The sequence below is a fragment of the Oryx dammah genome, unplaced genomic scaffold (genome assembly GCF_014754425.2).
Source record: "Oryx dammah isolate SB20612 unplaced genomic scaffold, SCBI_Odam_1.1 HiC_scaffold_11, whole genome shotgun sequence".
In the NCBI taxonomy this organism is placed as follows: Eukaryota; Metazoa; Chordata; class Mammalia; order Artiodactyla; family Bovidae; genus Oryx; species Oryx dammah.
The window spans coordinates 8,769,018-8,788,390 of NW_024070195.1; the positions used below are offsets into that span (position 1 = coordinate 8,769,018).

The 19,373-nt window shown below is 47.6% G+C and overlaps 1 protein-coding gene across 11 annotated transcripts in view; it reads left to right on the top strand.

The window, feature by feature from the left end:
• Window positions 1-19,373, top strand: part of PHACTR1 (phosphatase and actin regulator 1) — a 515,267-nt gene that overhangs the window by 454,708 nt on the left and 41,186 nt on the right. For all 11 annotated transcript variants that reach the window (XR_005722669.1, XR_005722671.1, XR_005722673.1 and 8 more), the window contains 2 exons: window positions 716-1,037; window positions 18,997-19,247. Coding sequence is in view for 5 of the 11 variants with exons in the window: in XM_040249267.1 (XP_040105201.1) it covers window positions 716-1,037; window positions 18,997-19,247 (573 nt within the window). In the remaining 6 variants the exon portion in view is untranslated. The remainder of the gene's footprint in view (window positions 1-715; window positions 1,038-18,996; window positions 19,248-19,373) is intronic.

A 19,373-nucleotide genomic window follows, 5' to 3' on the forward strand; every position in this document is an offset into this window, starting at 1 on the left:
ATTACACAGAGCTGCCCCTTCTTCTGGGATGACTCAACCCTCTCACCCCCTCCCGTGGAGATGGTGTAGACGTGAATCTATTTACTTCTCATAATGGACCTAGAAGGTGGACAGTACTCCCTTTCTGTGGGTGGGAAAACTGAGGCTTAGGGGATGTCTTAGCAGAGCAGCAGGGCTTCTTGGTCACGCTCTGTGACCCTGAATCCTAAAAAGCATGGGATGATGTGGGAATTAAAGCTGGTGGCATTACAGTTACCTCTGGAGGGACACGCTCTTAGTGGACTTGAACCTCAGCATGGCTTCTAATCCCATGCCTATTAGAAAGTGCCAGCCAAGAGGCTATTTTCCCATTACAGTGGCAACATTGTCGGCATTGCACATATCCTGAAAAAAAGTCTCTTTGACGATCCTTGGGTTTCCATACGCAGAAGAGCACGTCCCCTCTTTCTGTTGGTGAGCCTCAGTCTGACAGCGGGGTGGCACATGCCCCCAGCACCTGAGTCCCAGCGTGCTTCCAGCAGGAAGTGAGAGCCGGTGGTTGAGTGCCACTCACACAGTGTGCTGAGTGACACTCACTTGCCGGTTCTTCAGCTGATGCATTTCATCTCAGGGCCCCATCCCGAGGGCCACGGGCCCAGGTGGGCACTCATGGTGTTCTAGGTTTCTCCTGACGCCCCGGAACTCACGTCTGCCTCTCGCCTTCCTTCCACCGCAGATCCTGGTGCCCCCGTGAAATTGCCTTGCCTGCCAGTGAAGCTGTCGCCTCCACTACCTCCAAAGAAAGTCATGATCTGTATGCCTGTGGGGGGGCCGGAGCTCTCCCTGGCATCCTATGCTGCCCAGAAGAGCGGCCCGCAGGGTGGGGCCCAGCACCACCACACCGTCCTGCCCTCCCAGATCCAGCATCAGCTGCAGTACGGCAGCCTGGGCCAGCACCTGCCCTCCGCCACCGGCTCCCTGCCCCTGCACCCCTCGGGCTGCAGGATGATTGAGGAGCTGAACAAAACGCTGGCCATGACCATGCAGAGGCTGGAAAGGTGAGGTGGGGCAGGAGGGGGGCAGGGGAGAGGGCGGGGGGGGGGGCGGGCGGGGGGGGGGCAGGGGGGGGTTGAAGGCAGGGAGGGAGGGCAAGGGGGAGGGTGGGAGTGGGGGCTTGTCTGGGGTGGCCCAGTGGGATTGCAGCATCTGACCACAGCCAGGGGGTAGGAAGACCAGCTCAAGGGCTGGCACTCCTGCTAGCATGGGGCAGGAGGTCAGGGGCAGGATGGCTTGAAAGTGAAATCAGACCAAAATCTGAATGTCAACAGAAGTTTGGAGGAAAAAAACATTTTTCCAGTTGCCAGACTAGAACAATCACATTTATCAAGAGGTAGTGTGTGTATGTGTGTGTGTGTGTGTGTGTGTGTGTGTGTGGGTGAGTGGATAGGTGAATAGATGCACGCATGGATGGATTGATAGTACCTGTTGTCCTTCTGTAGGCATTAACATGTTTTGGAAATGTATGCACATCATTATTAATGTGGTAACCCCAAGGGCGGGGAGATGGGAGAAAATCTTTTATATTTTGTCTCATTCTGTACTGCTTAATTTTTGATTTGTGTATATTACTTTTATGATGTGAAAAGCAATGCAGATGTAGAAAAAGAAAAGATGATCACAGCTAGAGCAGTGCTAGAAAAGCAAAGAAAGGGGAAGAGCTGCGCCTTGTCCTCACTGATAGAGGAAGCGGCAGATGAAGTCTGATTGTTACGAGCTTGAGCCTTGAATAAGTACCTACAACCGCCGAAGTCTCCTCTTTCGTCAGATTCTGTCTCCAGGGGAATCCAAGGACAGGCCTGTAGAAGCACCCCCTAACCCCCCTCCACCCAGGGAGAGCTCTCGTGTTGGTTCTGAATTGCTCGTGTGTGTGTTCAAATACCACTTCGCTTGTGCCCAAGAGGTGGCCGTTTCTCAGTGTGATTCCAAGGCGTGTTGCTTGACTTTGTTCTGTGGCGTGACCACAAGGAAGTGTTGCGGTCTCGCATGAGGCTGTGCCTGGGCTGGGGTCCTGGGTGCCTGCCCCAGGCTAGTCACCTGGGTCCTGCAGACGGGCTGCAACTGAGCCTCAGCCTCGAGAGCCTGGCCAGTCACCAGGCAGAGAGCTGGGGGCGAGATGGACACTGTTGGGAGCTTTCTGTCGTAGTTGCCCTGGTACCTCGGATGGTAAAGAATCCACCTGCAGTGCAGGAGAGCCCCGTTCAGTCCCTGGGTCAGGAAGATCCCCAGGGGACGGGAATGGCAACCCACTCGGTATTCTTGCCTGGAGAATTCCCTGGACAGAGCAGCCCGGGGAGCCACAGTCCATGGGGACACAACTGAGCGACTTTCACTTCTCAGTTTCCCCTGCCTCTCAGTGGCTTTTCCCCTCCCACTGTCTCAGCCAAGTAGTCTACATTTGGGATATTAATGACTCCCAGGAAAGTTGTTATCACTGAGAATTCTGACTTGATTGGTTCACATTAGTATCACGCCTCACTGGGGGAAAAAAATTATATTTGGCCCATTGCCAGCATTTTCAACTACTGTTCTTTTTTTTTTTTTTTTAACTGAATGTGTCTCATATTTTTAAAGTCTTTACTTATTTATTTGGCTGTACCGGGCCTTAGTTGCAGCCTGCAGGATCTTTAGTTGCGACAAGTGGTATCTACCTCCCTGACCAAAGTTCGAACCTGGGCCCCCTGCATTGGGAGTGTGGAGTCTTATCCACTGAACAACCAGGGAAGTCCCCCAACTACTGCTATTATTGTTAATGAGGACAATAGTAATGTAAAATTTGGATGGCACTTTTTAGTCATTTATTTTACATACTTTATTATCATCTTAACCCTCACACCACTTAGGGAGACTTACGTCAGCAAAGAACCTAAGGAAGACTGGGTTCCCTCATACCAGCTACTCAAAAGAGTAGTCACAAACTTGGTGCCCATCTACAGAAATTGTACAGAAATTGAGACCAAACTTGTAGATAGTTTCATAGCAATTTGGCAACTGCTTTCATAAAGAAGACTAGTGATCCAGTAGTTGAGACTTCGCGTGCAGGGGCTACAGATTTGATTCCTGGTCAGGGAGTTAAGATCCCACATGCCTTGGGGTCAAAAACTGAAAGATATAAAACAGAACCACTATTGTAACAAATTCAATAAAGACTTTTAAAATCACCCACATCAAAAATTAAAAAAAAAAAACAACAGACCACTAGCAGTGAATGCAGTTTCCTCATATCTCCCGTAACCCTGAGAACATTTTTGCATCTCTTCCAGAAAGATCTGACCGTCTGAAAAAGATGGTCACCCAGCATACTAGTAGGATGTCACTAGGTACATTTCCACTTAAAGCATGCCATTTAAAAAGTCTCCATTAAAAGTACTAACCAATAAGTTACAAGATATTCCTGATTTCCCTGTGTCTTTGTAGAATATTTCAGTCGCGTGTAGGCCAATGAACAGGTCTGTTGGACTTACACTGGATCAAGTTCTTTATTGAAATGAATCAGAGAGCAAGTGGGGAAGGAGGGAGATATTGGGATTTTGCAGGTGGATGAGATCAGAAGAAGGACGGATTCCAGCGTGACTCACCCCATTGTCCAGAAGGTCTGATTACTGCAGATTTCTTTCTTCTTATAATTCCCTTATCCCAGTCTTATTTCTCATCTTCCTTTCCTATGAGAGACTTTTAAATCTTTGAAGATAGATAATATTCCCTTTATCCAGTGGTTTGTCCCTTTCAGGCTAATAATTTCTTCGATCATGTATTGAGATGATTTCTAGACCCTTTTCTGTCTTATTCTTGTTATCCCAAAATTACTCTAAATCTGTTTTGATTTGAGTGAAGATTCTTAACCGTTACCCTAACCTGTGCCTGATGACACTAAAGTCACTTTAGTTAGTTACGGTGCTTGGTGGTTGTTCAGTCACTAAGTCGTGTCCAACTCTTCGTGACCCCACGGACTGAGCATGCCAGGCTTCCTCGTTCTCCACTATCTCCCAGAGTTTGCCCAAACACATATCCATTGAGTGAGTGATGGTATCTAATCATCTCACCCTCTGTCGCCTCTTTCTCCTCCTGCCCTCAGTCTTTCCTACGTACGGTCTTTTCCAATGAGCCGCTCATTGGCATCAGGTGGCCAAAGTATTGGAGCTTCAGCTTCAGCATCAGTCCTTCCAATGAATATTTAGGGTTGATTTCCTTTAGGATTGACTAGTTTGATCTCCTTTCAGTCTAAGGGACTCTCAGGAGTCTTGTTCAACACCACAGTTCAAAAGTATCCATTCTTTAGCACTCAGCTTTCTAAATGGGCCAGCTCTCACATCCATACATGACTACTGGAAAAACCAGAGCTTTGACTAGATGGATCTTTGTAAGCAAAGTGATGTGGTGCTGGCTCACTAGATTTGGGGGAGGGAACTGGAGACCATCTTCTGTGTTTATCAAAGTCACTGGGCGGCTTGGCCAGGCTGGAGGTGGTCCCTGCACCACGACTAAGTACATGGACTCCAGAATCTAAATGCCAGAGTTTCAGTCTCAGAGATCACACTTCCTTTTGCCTTTGATTCCTCATCTTTAGAACAGGGTTAATAATAACACCACCAACCTTGATAGGGTTTGGTGAGGAACAAATGACGGTCGGTCCACATCAGTCATCTTATTACACAGCATACAGTAAATGTCTGTAAATAAATGATAGTGAAAGTTAAGCAAAATTCTGCTGCTGCTGCTGCTAAGTCACTTCAGTTGTGTCTTACTCTGTGCGACCCCATAGACGGCAGCCCACCAGGCTCCCCATTCTCTGGCATTCTCCAGGGAAGAACACTGGAGTGGGTTGCCATTTCCTTCTCCAATGCATGAAAGTGAAAAGTGAAAGTGAAGTCGCTCAGTTGTGTCCAACCCTCAGCGACCCCATGGACTGCAGCCTTCCAGGGTCCTCTGTCCATGGGATTTTCCAGGCAGGAGTACTGGAGTGGGGTGCCATTGCCTTCTCTGACACACAAAATCAACCTTGAGTGCCCCTAGAAGGCATATTGCAAATTGATCCAATCGTGTTGGAAATTTTGAGTTGGTTTCCCAGCATTAGATCATCTTCGTTTATTTTCTCTTCACTGATGAGTCAGATCGTTTTTGAAGGTGACTCCACAGGGTGGCCCCAGGGCCTCCTTCCACAGCAGTGTGGCTGCCTCCCAGGTCCACCCCTTCTGTCCTATTTCTCTCTCTTCGACAGTGACTGAGGCGTGAGCCTGGCCGGGAGCCTCACTGTCAGCTGCTTTTCCTCCCCGCAAGGAAAGAGCTTGAGCCCATCCCAGAGGAGCTGGGGAGGATGGAGGTGGAGGTGGTGCGAGAGGCCCCGCTCCCACTGCTGCTGCCCACCAGTGTTACCCCTGCCCTGGCGGGGATGGAGAGGTGCTGCTGGGGCACGTGGTGCGCCTGCCCAGTGAGTCAGGGACGGCAGGCTGTCGCTACGCCCAGCTCTGCTCGGAGCGCCCCATCCTGCCCCGGGAGCCAGGAGCCGCTGAGCATCCAGACCCTGGTGACCGTGGTGCTGCAGGAGGCGGGAGGGAGGCTGACCTCTGGGTCTGTTTCCCTCCCTCCTCCACCTCCAGTGTTCCTGGAGCTCCTTACCCTCAGAATCTTCAGAGCTTGCTGCCCTGCTGGTGGTAGAGCCCTGCACGAAACATAAAGGGTGCTGCCCTCAGAGCGGCTTGGAGTCTGCTGGGAGCACGCACTGGGCGGCCAGTACCTGTAAGGGTGCAGGAGGTGGGGGCATCCCGGGGAGCAGGGCAGGGGGTCTACAGGTGGGCTTCTCTGGAGAGCTGCATTTAGACTGAAATGAACTGGGAGAAGATGGGGAAAGGAATGAGAGGATGAATATGCTAGGCATATTAAAGGAAGGAGTGATACTCCAGGCTGGGTGATGAGATTTTTAATAAGAAAAGGCAGGAAGTTGACAGTTATTCGCCAGGTTTTTAGAGGACCAATCATAGAGAATGAGGGAAATGACAGGAGATTGTCATCTGACGTAAGGAGAGCCCAGGAACCTTTGGAGAGAACACAGGAGACCTTTTTAAAAGATCAGGCTGGCCACTGTCCCAAGTGGTCACCCACGTGCTTCATGAAGAAAAACCCTACAGGTAAGATCGTCTGCTGATGTCCTGGTCAACCGTCTAATGCCATGTCATGAAATTAACCCGAATGTGAGTATTTTTAGAAATGGAATGGCTTTCCCAGAGGAGTTGTGTATCTGTGTTAATTAGAGATAGTCCAGACCAACGATGACCAACGAGACCCAGAAAGGCTTCCAGAACCATCTTGAACTCTTATTAATGAGGACAATAATAATGTAAAATTATTACTCAGTAAAATACTGAGTACTGCATACATTAGCTAGGGATTACATTACTGCCTGTCCAGATTATTGAAAAAGGGACAGTTTCAACACTGGACAGAAGAAATTGAAATCAGTAACCGCCACCCCCCCAAAAAAAATCCCTTCAATCTTCATTAATTCTATTATTCTATCATTATCTATAGACTTTTCAAAGATCACAGTTCGTTTATAATCTTAGTATTAAAACATTTGAGGTGACAATTACTTTTCTTTATGTGGCCTCCAGGGTCATGGGAAAAGAATAACTCTTGGTCCTGAACTAGATGGGCCCTTGAGTTTCTTCTAGCTTCATCAGTCTGACATAATTACTGCACTGATTTCTGTCAGAGTTTCCACCTGCAAGTCGGAGCGTTCATGCGATGGTGAGCAGATATGGCTCACCAAGCAAAAATGAACCTCTGAATACCCGTGTTGATTTGTGAAGTGGCGTTTATTTGAAGAAGTTTGGTATTTTGCTCATCGTTTAGCAAATGGCATATATTTTCAAATGAAATGTGTTTCCAGGGAAAGCATCTCTTTCTTGCGCTGATGACCATCTCTTCAAAATCTTTTGCAGTTCTGGTGAGACATTTGTCTCTGACCCTTTGAGGCCAGAGTTATCAATCTCTTACTTTAGGCCAGTACTTCAGTTTTACAGCATATATTTATCTGTAAGTGGCTGCAAGTAGATAATGTTTTGCAGTATAATTGCTATTTTAAGGGGTAGGATGAGATTTCAGAGCAAGGTAATGTCACTTTGAGCAAGACAAATCCTTTCCTACAAGGCTGGTGAGCCAACTGGTCAGAGGAAGGTTAAAATGAGACTAGATGATTCATTAACATCTTTCGAAGTCTTAAAGGGATTAAAAAAAGGAAGTATGTTTTTCAGAAGAGAATCTGCAACTGAATTTTCTTATGTGTGCATCAGTAGAAATCCCACCCTTGCCCGATGATAAAGTATTGATTCTTTGATCATCTTGGAAACTATTTATCCAGAAAGATTGTGCAGTCCAAAGATATTGAAAAGGCTAAAGGAAGTGTTTTAATAAACTAATGGATAATATCCATAATGATTGGTTTATGATAAATTGCTGAGCTTTAAGTACATCCCTTGCTGAAACAGCAACTACCAATATTGATGTTTACAAGTCATTACTCTCTGATCTTGCAGCAGCCTGAGTTTGGTAGAAGGGTTTCTCCATTTACCTGATGAGGAACTGAAAAAGCAAGATGCTCTGCTAATGAGTGGCTCAGCTGGGACCCAAACGTGGTCCTCACTCCAGGTCTTGCCCTCCTGACCCCACATCCAGACAAGCATGAACTGGGACGTTGGCTGACGTCTAGGGACAAAGTCATGTGGAAGAACCACCGCCGTCTGGTTCCTCTGTGAGAGATGAAGAATGCTCTCGGTCAGACTCTGGGTGTCATATGGTTTTATTCACCACGTCCTGACCCCAGACGCCATCTCAGAAATGTGGGTCATTGGTCCCTGCTGCTGCTGCTGCTAAGTCGCTTCAGTTGTGTCCGACTCTGTGCGAGCCCATAGACGGCAGCCCACCAGGCTCCCCCGTCCCTGGGATTCTCCAGGCAAGAACACTGGAGTGGGTTGCCATTTCCTTCTCCAATGCATGAAAGGGAAAAGTGAAAGTGAAGTCGCTCAGTCATGTCTGACTCTTAGCGACCCCATGGACTGCAGCCCACCAGGCTCCTCTGTCCATGGGATTTTCCAGGCAAGAGTACTGGAGTGGGGTGCTATTGCCTTCTCCCCATTGGTCCCTAGAAGGGCAGAAAAAGGGATGAAAATGCATTCATCTGCATTCATTACCACCACTGGAAAAAAAGGCTGAAAGCACATTCTCCACTCAGGAAAGCTCAGTCCCCTGCTCTTTATATAGAATGGCATCATTTCCTGCTGACTAAAGTCTGACAGGAACACAAGATCTCCAGTTTTGAGTTGCTTATCTTAGAAGGCTGCGATAAGCACCACAATGTGTGGTTGCTTTCCTCCGGGGAAGCTGATTAACTGTTTTCTAGGGTGTTAGTCAGAGAAGGCAGTGGCACCCCAATCCAGTACTCTTGCTTGGAAAATCCCATGGACGGAGGAGCCTGGTGGGCTGCCGTCTGTGGGTTCGCACAGAGTCGGACACAACTGAAGTGACCTAGCAGCAGCAGCAGCAGCAGGGTGTTAGTGGTTACTTCTGTCATCTTCCAGCCTCAGGCACTGCAATCTGTAGCATAATTTCTCACACATTTTTGGGCTCCAAGAAGAAACGTCGTACTGAAAACTCTCTTTGAAAATTCTCGTTATGACTCTGTGCAGTCTGAATGACAAAAGCCATTCCTATTGAAGTTTAATGTCATTTTCAGCATCCTATTGGAGGGGAATAAATTTTCTCTGTCCTTTCAGGAGGTTAATGTCATCATCTTTTTTTTTTTCCCCCTTTGGCATTTTAACAATGGTTGCATATGAAATCAGATGCCAGAAAGCAATGTCCCTTTATGACACATTTTTCCTTAAAAATAGTGGTGAAATGATTCCCAGGTATTTTCAGGGAAGATGAAGGATTTAAAATAGTCAGTGATTTTTAATTTCAAAACCTGCCCCTGATTTCCTAGGAGAGTATCAAAGGTGCTTGATGGCGGGTAATCCCATGCCCAGGATTACTCACAGAGCTCTATATATGCATCTCCCTATTATCATGTGATTGAGATACAGTGATGGTTATTAAGCTCCCTTGAAAGGGGGCCAACTGTGTAATGACCCTGGTTGTCACAGATGCCTTGGCATGCATTTCTGGATGAATTATTAAAAATAAGCTGCCTCTCCCTCACCCAGTCTTGAACAGGAAAGGTGAAACAGTCTCAGTTTTCAAAGTCTGTGGATTTCTTAGAAACATGTGACTGTTTAAATGATAGGAAAGAGTGGCGGGTGGGGATGGGGGCCCGATGGGGCGCCATTATGTTCTTTTTTTAAAAAACTTGGCTGCAGCAGGTCTCGGTTGTGGCACACGAGGTCTTCAGTCTTCGTTGCGGCATGTGAGATCTTTACTTGCATCACGAGAACTCTTGGCTGTGGCATGTGGGCTTTAGTTCCCTGACCAGGGATTGAACTCAGGCCCCCTGTATTGGAAGTGTGAAGTTTTAGCCTCTGGACCATCAGGGAGGCTCCCTGTGTTCTCAGTTTACGTGTCTCCTATTTGGCTTGTTGTTGTTCCGTCACTAAACCATGTCTGACTCTTTGCGACCCCATGGACTGTAGCCCACCAGGCTCCTCTGTCTGTGGGATTTCCCAGGCAAGGATACTTACTGGAGTGGGTTGTTGTTTCTTTCTCCAGGGGATCTTCCCGACCCAGGGATTGAAAGCTGGCAGGCAGATGCTTTACCACTGAGCCACCAGGGAAGCCCCCTACTTCTTTTAGTAAACCACTTGGAGAGTTGGATTTTCCAAAAAGAAGACTGGCTCCATGTTGTTTTGGATGGAGACAGCACCAAGGGGAGAAGAGACAGCTTTGGACTTCCCTGACATGTCACAGGGACAGAGTGAAGGCGAAGAGAGTTTGCAGTGCATGCTTTTTACTGACTTAGGACTGCCGTTTTACTCTCAAGCTTCCTGAATCCTATTTTCGTGTGTCTCTGAATAGCAGGCCTCCTATTTTAGGTAAACTTCTGTTTGTTCCTTCTGGCTTATTCAGTTGTTTCATGAAGGAAAGTATTCAGGCACTTCCATCCTCTGGGGAGAAAGTGAGGGCAAAGCAAAGTGGACATCCTCCCAGGCTTCCCTTTCACTGGAGGGGGCAGGTGATAGGCCAGTGAACGTGTTAGATGCCGTGTACCTACATCTGTCCACTGGAGGAGGTACGAAGTGGGGGAGTGGGCATCACCTACGATGGTGGCGCCCTTCCATCCTCTGGGAGCTGCACCCTCACTGCAGCAACAAGAAACCCATGGCATCTCTTCTTCTTACTCCTAACACGTCTCGGGAAACTTACATCATTTGGAGCCTTAGAGATGAGGGAACAGAATCTCTTTTTTTCCCCCCTGGAGAATAATGTAGGCCCTTTGGTGTTAAATAAATTCATTGTAGAATGTCACATGAGAAGAAACCTTCTAGCCCAACTAGCTCACCATACAAAGCAGCCTGACTCTGGACAATCTTACTGAAGGAGCCTGAGAGCCTGTGAGCATAGAGCTGGGAAAAATGTGGTGACCATAAGCTCTCTATTACACCTTCTATGCTCACATTGTCCTGGGTACCCTGGCCTTCTTCCTCGCACAGATCTCTCTGCCTTATCTCTTTGCGTTATCTTCTTAAGAACCCTAGTTCACCATTTCCACATCTTTAATTCTCTGTTCATAGAACACTTTCTCTACCCAGGAAGACTATCTAAGGGTCGAGGATGATTGTTTTAGTGAATTAAATGACGGGAACTGTATTATGACTACTCTGATTCCTAGAGACTTCAAATATTTGATTGACTTTTCCATAAGTTCCTAAAATGTGGACAAAAACAAGGCTAGGACATGAAGAGAATGATAATCAGCCTCTGTCTTTGAAAGGCTTGTAGTCATTGGGGGCAGGGAGTAAATGCTTAGATATGTGATTATAATATAATCCGACAGGTGCTAAAAAAGAGGTGGGAACAGAGGCTGTAGATACAGAAGGGGCTGGTTTCCACTGAAAAATCAGGAAAGGCTGCTCAAAAGAAACGGCATCAGGGCTCTCCCTGCGGTTGGGTGGGCTGCTGCAACCAAACGCTGAGGGGCTAGTTCGGAGGTGGAGTGATGGCAGGAGAGCTCACAGTGTGCTTCGGTTCAGTTCAGTCGCTCAGTCGTGTCCGACTCTGCGACCCCATGGACTGCAGCTCACCAGGCCTCCTTGTCCTTCACCAATTCCCAGATCTTGCTCAAACTCATGTCCATCAAGTCAGTGATGCCATCCAACCATCTCACCTCTGTCGTCCCCTTCTCCTCCTGCCTTCAATCTTTCCCATTTTCTGGGTCTTTTACAATGAGTCAGTTCTTCACATCAGGTGGCCAAAGTATTGGAGCTTTAGCTACAGCATCAGTCCTTCCAATGAATATTCAGGACTGATTTCCTTTAGGATTGATTGGTTGGCTCTCCTTGCAGTCCAAGGGACTCTCAAGAGTCTTCTCCTACACCACAGTTCAAAAGCATCAGTTCTTTGGCGCTCAGCTTTCTTTATGGCCAAACTTTCACATCCATACGTGACAACTGGAAAATCCATAGCTTTGACTAGATGGGTGTTTGTTGGCAAAGTAATGTCTCTGCTTTTTCATATGCTGTCTAGGTTGGTCATAGCTTTTCTTCCAAGGAGCATCTTTTAATTTCATGGCTGCAGTCACCATCTGCAGTGATTTTGGAGCCCAAGAAAATAAAGTCGGTCACTGTTTCCATTGTTTCTCTATTTGCCATGAAATGATGGGATCAGATACCATGATCTTAGTTTTTTGAATGTTGAGTTTTAAGCCGGCTTTTTCACTCTCCTCTTTCACCCTCATCAAGAGGCTCTTTAGTTCCTCTTCCTTTCTGCCATTAGGGTGGTGTCATCTGCATATCTGAGGTTATTGATATTTCTCCCAGCAATCTTGATTCCAGTTTGTGCTTCATCCAGCCTGGCATTTCGCATGATGTACTCTGCATATAAGTTAAATAAGCAGGGTGACAATATTCAGCCTTGACATACTCCTTTCCCAATTTAAAACCAGTCCATTCTTCCATGTCCTGTTCTAACAGACAAAATAGAAAAAGCAAGAGAATTCCAGAAAAACATCTATCTCTGCTTCATTGACTATGTCAATGGCTTTCACTGTGTGGATCACAATAAACTGTGGAAAATTCTTAAAGAGATGGGATTATCAGACCACCTGACCTGCCTCCTGAGAAATCTGTATGCAGGTCAAAAAGCAACATTTGGAACCAGACAGTGTGCTTTGGAAGCCAAGTGGCCTCTGTGGCTGGAACTCGGGGTGCATGGTAAAGAACAGTAACAAATCAGATTAGAAGGAATGAGGGCCCCAGATGGAAAGGCACCCCCTTGTCCATTCCAAAGAGGGTGAGGTTTGTCCAGTTGACAATGAGACCCTTGAAAGGTCTTTTAATTGAGGGAATGTCATGTTCAGACCTGTCTGACAGCAGCAAAGAGTTGTGTGGGTGGTGGTGAGAAGGAGAGAAAGTTCTGGAAAAAGTAAATCTTGAAGCCATTGCAGGGCTCTGCTGCTGCCCAGGTGACATCAGTGCGAGACCAGGCTCTACCAGCCCTACTGCCTGAGCTCAGTAAGGTCTGCACCCCTCTTGCTGTGACCGTGCCTGGCGGCCTCCCATTCCCTCTCTGAAATGGGAGTGTAACAGTAATTCTGATCTCACAGGGTGGCTCTGAGCCTTACATGGATTTATCCTGGTGCCGTGTGAGCATTGAAAGCATCAGCTCTCGTCACCGTTACAGGCAGTGGTCCAGGAAGAGTTAGGGAGACTGCCTCTATGAGGTCAGGGTGAAGGGCTCCATGGTTACCTCGAGTGTTAGTTCCTAATCGCCCACCTGGGGGAGAAACAGTGAACCCAACCCAGGTGTGATTTTTGTGTTCACTTTAATGTGTTTACTTTAATGACACTGTGTTTACCACGTTGACTTCCCTGGCGGCTCAGACGGTAAAGCGTCTGTCTACAATGCAGGAGACCCGGGGTCAATCCCTAGGTTGGGAAGATCCCCTGGAGAAGGCAATAGCAATGCACTCCAGCACTCTTGCCTGGAAAATCCCATGGACAGAGGAGCCTGGTAGGCTACAGTCCATGGGGTCGCAAAGAGTCAGACACGACTGAGCGACTTCACTTTCACTTTACCATGTTATCACCATGGAATGTAAATTCAGGTTCGACAAGAGAATTTCACAAGTACAACAAAGCATTCTGTGTATATCAAAGTTGCTACAACATGTTAGTCGCTCAGTTCAGTTCAGTTCAGTCGCTCAGTCGTGTCCGACTCTTTGCGACCCCATGAATCGCAGCACGCCAGGCCTCTCTGTCCATCACCATCTCTCACTCAGACTCACGTCCATCGAGTCAGTGATGCCATCCAGCCATCTCATCCTGGGTCGTCCCCTTCTTCTCCTGCCCCCAATCTCTCCCAGCATCAAAGTCCTTTCCAATGAGTCAACTCTTCTCATGAGGTGGCCAAAGTACTGGAGTTTCAGCTTTAGCATCATTCCTTCCAAAGAAATCCCAGGGTTGATCTCCTTCAGAATGGACTGATTGGATCTCCTTGCAGTCCAAGCTCAGTTGTGTCCAATTCTGTGCAACTCCGTGGACTGTAGCCTGCCAGGCTCCTCTGTCCATGGAATTCTCCAGGCAAGAATACTGGAGTGGGTAACCAATCCCTTCTCCAGCAGATCTTCCCGACCCAGAGATCGAACCCAGGTCTCCCCCATTGCGGGCAGATTCTTCATCATCTGCGCCACTGGGGAAACCCAAAATCTGTATAATGTCTGACCAAACCAGCTTGCTCATAAATCACTTCCATTATAGGCAATTTATGTAATTGATGATTCTTTTAAAGAAAATAAGTATACTGCACACATTTAAAAAGTGCTTTTCATTTACCTTTCATTAGCACTTAAAATACATGTTTCTATTTCAAAATGAGATCCGTTTGACTTGAGAGCAAACTCAGTGCTTAATCCCCAAAGAGTTTTGACCTGAGTGGTCTAGAATAGATCTGCTTACATGAGTCAGCTTTGCCTCGGGGACATTGACAGGTACTCTGGAAGGTGTGGTGACTCTTTCAGGCTGCTGGAGTGTCATTTTGTAACTCACCCATCTGGGCCACATAACAAGCCAAACTGCTTCCCTCAGATGGGTTCAGAGCACCTGTGTTAACAGGGTAACTGCTGTGGGACCACAGTAGGAGCAGAGATAGTGCACTCAGCGGAACTGTCACGATGTCAGATGGCGGGTACCGCCCCCAGCGTGCCAGCCTGATACACAGCAGGTCAAGGGATCTGAGCAGTTCACCCTTCAGCGAATACTGCAGATTCCTGAGCACTAATACCCAGGCTGCATTAGAGGAGACCCAGGTGGTAAAACTCTGAGGATGCGGCAGGTAGCGGAGCTCTCTGCATCCTCTAGACCAGGGGTCGAGCCCGGGTCTCCTGCATTGCAGGAGATTCTTTACCATCTGAGCCACCAGGGAAGCCCTATACTATAGGCCACTGGTTCCCAAATGGGCAGCTTTGCCCCCCAGAGGACATGGGACAATATCTGGTGATACTCGGGGTTGTCACCACCAGAGGAGATGCCACTAGCATCTAGTGGGTAGAGACCAGATTTGCTGCTAAACATCCTATAATACACAGGACAAGCCCCTGCCACAAAGAAGGACCCAGTCCAAAAGTTCAACCATGCCAAGATTGATTTAATCAAAATGTGGTTTTTTATATATATATATATATATGCACACATCATTGGTGGTGCCTTAATGGAGTTTAAGACAAGCTTTTTAAAAGTTTTAATTGTTGTTATTATTGTTTTTGTTCAGTCACTATGCCACATCTGACACTCTGTGACTCCGTGGACTATAGCCCACCAGGCTCCTCTGTCTTCCACTGTCTCCTGGAGTTTGCTCAAATTCATGTCGATTGAGTTGGCGATGTTATCTAACCATCTCATCCTCTGCTGTCCCCTTCTCCTTTTGCCTTCAAACTTTCCCAGCATCACTGTCTTTTCCAGTGAGTTGGCTCTTCGCATCAGGTGGCCAAAGTATTGGAGCTTCAGCATCAGTTCAGTTCAGTCGCTCAGTCTTATCTGACTCTTTGCGACCCCATGGACTGTAGCACGCCAGGCTTCCCTGTCCATCACCAACTCCCAGAGCTTGCTCAAACTCACGTCCATCGAGTCAGTGATGTCGTCCAACCGTCTCATCCTCTGTCGTCCCCTTCTCCTCCTATCTTCAATCTTTCCCAGCATTGGGGTCTTTTCCAATTAGTCAGTTCTTTGCATCAGGTGGCCAGAGTATTGGAGTTTCAGCTTCAGCATCAGTCCTTCCAATGAATATTCGGGGTTGATTTCCTTTGGGATTGATTGGTTTGATCTCCTTGCTAGTCCAAGGGACTCTCAAGAGTCTTCTCCAGCACCACAGTTTGAAAGCACCAATTCTTCGGCACTTAGCCTTCTTTATGGTTCAGTTCTCACATCCATACATGGCTACTAGAAAAACCATAGCTTTGACTAGATGGACTTTTGTCAGCAAAGCAATGTCTCTGCTTTTTAATACACTGTCTAGGTTTGTCATAGCTTTCCTTCCAAGGAGCAAGCCTCTTCTGATTTCATGGCTGCAGTCACTGTCCACAGTTATTTTGGAGCCCAAGAAAATAAAAGCTGTCATTGCTTCCAGTTTTTCCTCTTCTATTTGCCATGAAGTGATGAGACCAGATGCCATGATCTTCATTTTTTGCATGTTGAGTTTTAAGCCAGCTTTTTCACTCTCCTCTTTCACCCTCATCAAGAGGCTCTTTAGCTCTTCACTTTCTGCCATAAGGGTGGTGTCATCTGCATATCAGGTTATTGATATTTCTCTGGTCAGTCTTGATTCCAGCTTCTGATTCATCCAGCCAGGCATCTCACATGGTGTACCTACTCTATTGCCTTCCACTTTTCCCCAGTAACATATTGGACACCTTCCAACTGGGCGGTGGGGAGGAGGCTCATCTTCCGGTGTCATATCTTTTTGCCTTATCATACTGTTCATGGGGTTCTCTCAGCAAGAACACTGGAATGGTTTGCTATTCCCTCCTCCAGTGGTCCCCATTTTGTAAGAACTCTCCACTATGACCTGTCCATCTTGGATGGCCCTGCATGGCGTGTCTCATAGCTTCACTGAGTTAAGCAAGTCCCTTCACCACGACAAGACGGTGATCCTTGAAGGGGAAAATGCTCCTTGGCAGCAGTGGGATTCGAACCTATGCCCCCAAACAACCTGATGCCTTAATCCAGCACCTTAGACCACTAGACCATGCTACCCAGTGCCATGTAAAGTTTTAATAGGTGCATATTTATTTTAACATAAGTTGTAACACATAATTAACACAAAATTAGTGGACTTCAAATATAGCTCACACAGAAAAGCTAAGGGGTGAGGGATGATCAGTTCAGTTCAGTCGCTCAGTCGTGTCCGACTCTTTGCAACCCCATGGACTGCAGCACGCCAGGCTTCCCTGTCTATCACCGACTCCCAGAGCTTGCTCAAACTCATGTACATCGAGTCAGTGATGCCTTCCAACCATTTCATCCTCTGTCATCCCCTTATGATAGAGGTTAGAAATATTCATTTGGATCAGGGGTCAGGAAACTCTTTCTGTAAAGAACTGAACAGTTGGTACTTCCCTGATGGTCCAGGGGTTGAGACTTCATGCTTCCAATGCAGGGGGCATGGGTTTGATTCCTAGGCTTCCCTGGTGGCTCAGAGGTTAAAGCGTCTGCCTGGAATTCGAGAGACCTGGGTTTGATCCCTGGGTTGGGAAGATCCCCTGGAGAAGGAAATGGCAACCCACTCCAGTACTCATGCCTGGAGAATCCCATGGAGGGAGGAGCCTGGTAGGCTACAGTCCATGGGGTCGCAAAGAGTCGGACACGACTGAGCAACTTCACTTCACTTCAGGGAAATAAGATCTCACATGCTGCACAACCACTGGGTTGGGGGGTACCGGTGTGGGGAATGGATACTGAAGATATGAGGCTCTATTACAGCTTCTCAACACTGCTATTCTGGTGCAAAGATCGTTGTGACAATAGGTAAACACTCAAGTCCTTTCCCCATCCTGACCATTCTAAACCCAGCGTCTAAGACGTATCCTTTAAACTCAGTGCCCTGTGACCTGACCGTGACAGGAGAGGAAACACTATTACTTACTCTGGTTAGTAACATCTAAAACATGTACAGAATCACGATGCATGTTTGGTACACATGTTGTTGACAAAGCGTGATGTTTCCTCCGCCTTGCGTGCATATTTGTGCATGGTTAGTAGGGTTTGTGTTCAACCAAAATACACAATCTTACAAGTATCACAATTCAGTGTTTGGATACAGCATATTGAAACAGAGCAAGTTCAAATTCTAACTGGCCCCTTGACCACCTGTGCCATCATGGGCTTATTCATTACCCTCTCAGAGCCTCCATTTCCTGCTTATTAAAAGGAGGATAACTGACACCTCTCCTGCAGGGTTGTTATTAACAAGGTAGTGAGATACTGGATGTGGAAGTTTGCAGCACAGTGGGTGACACATTCAATAATTGTTCGCTTTTTGCTTTTCTGCCTCAGTTCTCCCACATATTTGACTCGGTCATTAAGCCGTTACTAAAGTGCCAGTCAGGTCAGGGGCATGTATAGCTCTGCAGTACACTAAAAATACTCCCTGAAAATTAAGGACTGATTTCTTCACTAATACTTTTGAGTATGACTCATCAGTCATTTAAAATGCACCTAAATGTCAGGGATTCCAGCCCAGCAAAGACAATCAACACTGACCGAGTGCTCATTTACTGTCAGCCACGGTGCCAGGCACCTGCTGCAGATGTGAAGAGGGCACAGTCCCTGCCCCTGGCGATATCTAGCACTTGGCTGGCGGTGGCAACTCCTCCCCAAATAGTAAGCAAACGGATTTTCCCAGTTTTCAAAACTGTGGAATCTCCTGAGAACCTGGGCAAAGCGTTGCCCCAGATGAGTATTGAAAGGTGGACAGAAGTGAGCAGGTGAAGGTGAGGTGGGAGCACCTCCCAGGCCAGGAGTGTGCAGTGTGTTGTTGCATGTGAAGGAGGTGAATTGTGTGGGGACAGAGGTAGGGGGACGAGGCTGGGGCAGACGATACGAGGCATTGCATGTCAGGCTGTGCTTAAACTGCTGCTTCCAGGCTAATGGTTTTCCCTCTCCTCTGGCAGTGAGACCTTTTATTTAGAGCAGGTCTTCTAAGTGACCACACCATTCCAGAAGGTTTTTCCCTTCCTGCCCTTGGCCATCAGAGGTGGAGGCAAGATGTAATAAGCTACATTTCAGTTAATTTAGTTCTTTGCTCTGAATGGTATAGCCTGCAGTGTAGATTTTTTGACTACTTTTCTGTATCAGTCTTGGAGCACTGGTTTTGTAGACTAGGAAGACACTCAGGGTTCTAACGGACGAGATAGCCACATCTGAGTTTCCAAAAGCTGTCCTGGAGAACAGACTGATATGGACAATGTCTAGAAACCACTCAGAGGGCGCTTTCTAGAAATAACAAGCGTGGGGTCCTTTGAGGCCCTGCCAGTGGGGCACACGTGCACCAGACCTGCTAAAAAGATAGGGTTTACCCAGTTTCACCCAAGGAAACTGAGGCTCAGAAAAGTTAACAGTCTGCCCGCGGTCAGAAGAGAGCAGATGCTGACACCACCAGGTCACTCTGGGGTCCCGGCACGTTGAGCTGGAGGTGAGAAATGGGACTCTGCCCCTTAGACCTTTCGCTTCCGAGTGCAGGACAGCCAGGGTTTTAAAAGGTTCCCATGCATTTATACGACACCTTAGCTGGAATGAATGCCCTCTTTTCTTTCTTTTTAAACAGCTCTGAGCAGCGGGTCCCCTGTTCTGCTTCTTACCACAGCTCTGGTTTGCACTCGGGTGACAGTGTCACAAAAGCAGGGCCTCTGGGCCTTCCGGAAATCAGACAAGTGCCAACTGTAGTGATTGAATGTGATGACAATAAAGAAAATGTGCCTCATGAGTCAGACTACGAAGACTCTTCTTGCCTGTACACAAGAGAGGAGGAGGAGGAGGAGGAAGAGGAGGAGGATGACGACAGTTCCTTGTATACCAGTAGGTACTTCTGAACTCTTGGGGCGTGGCGGGTGCAGGGGGGCGTGGCGGGCGCGGGTGGGGGGAGCATGGCAGGCACGGGGGCGTGGCAGGTGGGGTGGGGGCGTGGCAGGTGGGGTGGGGGCG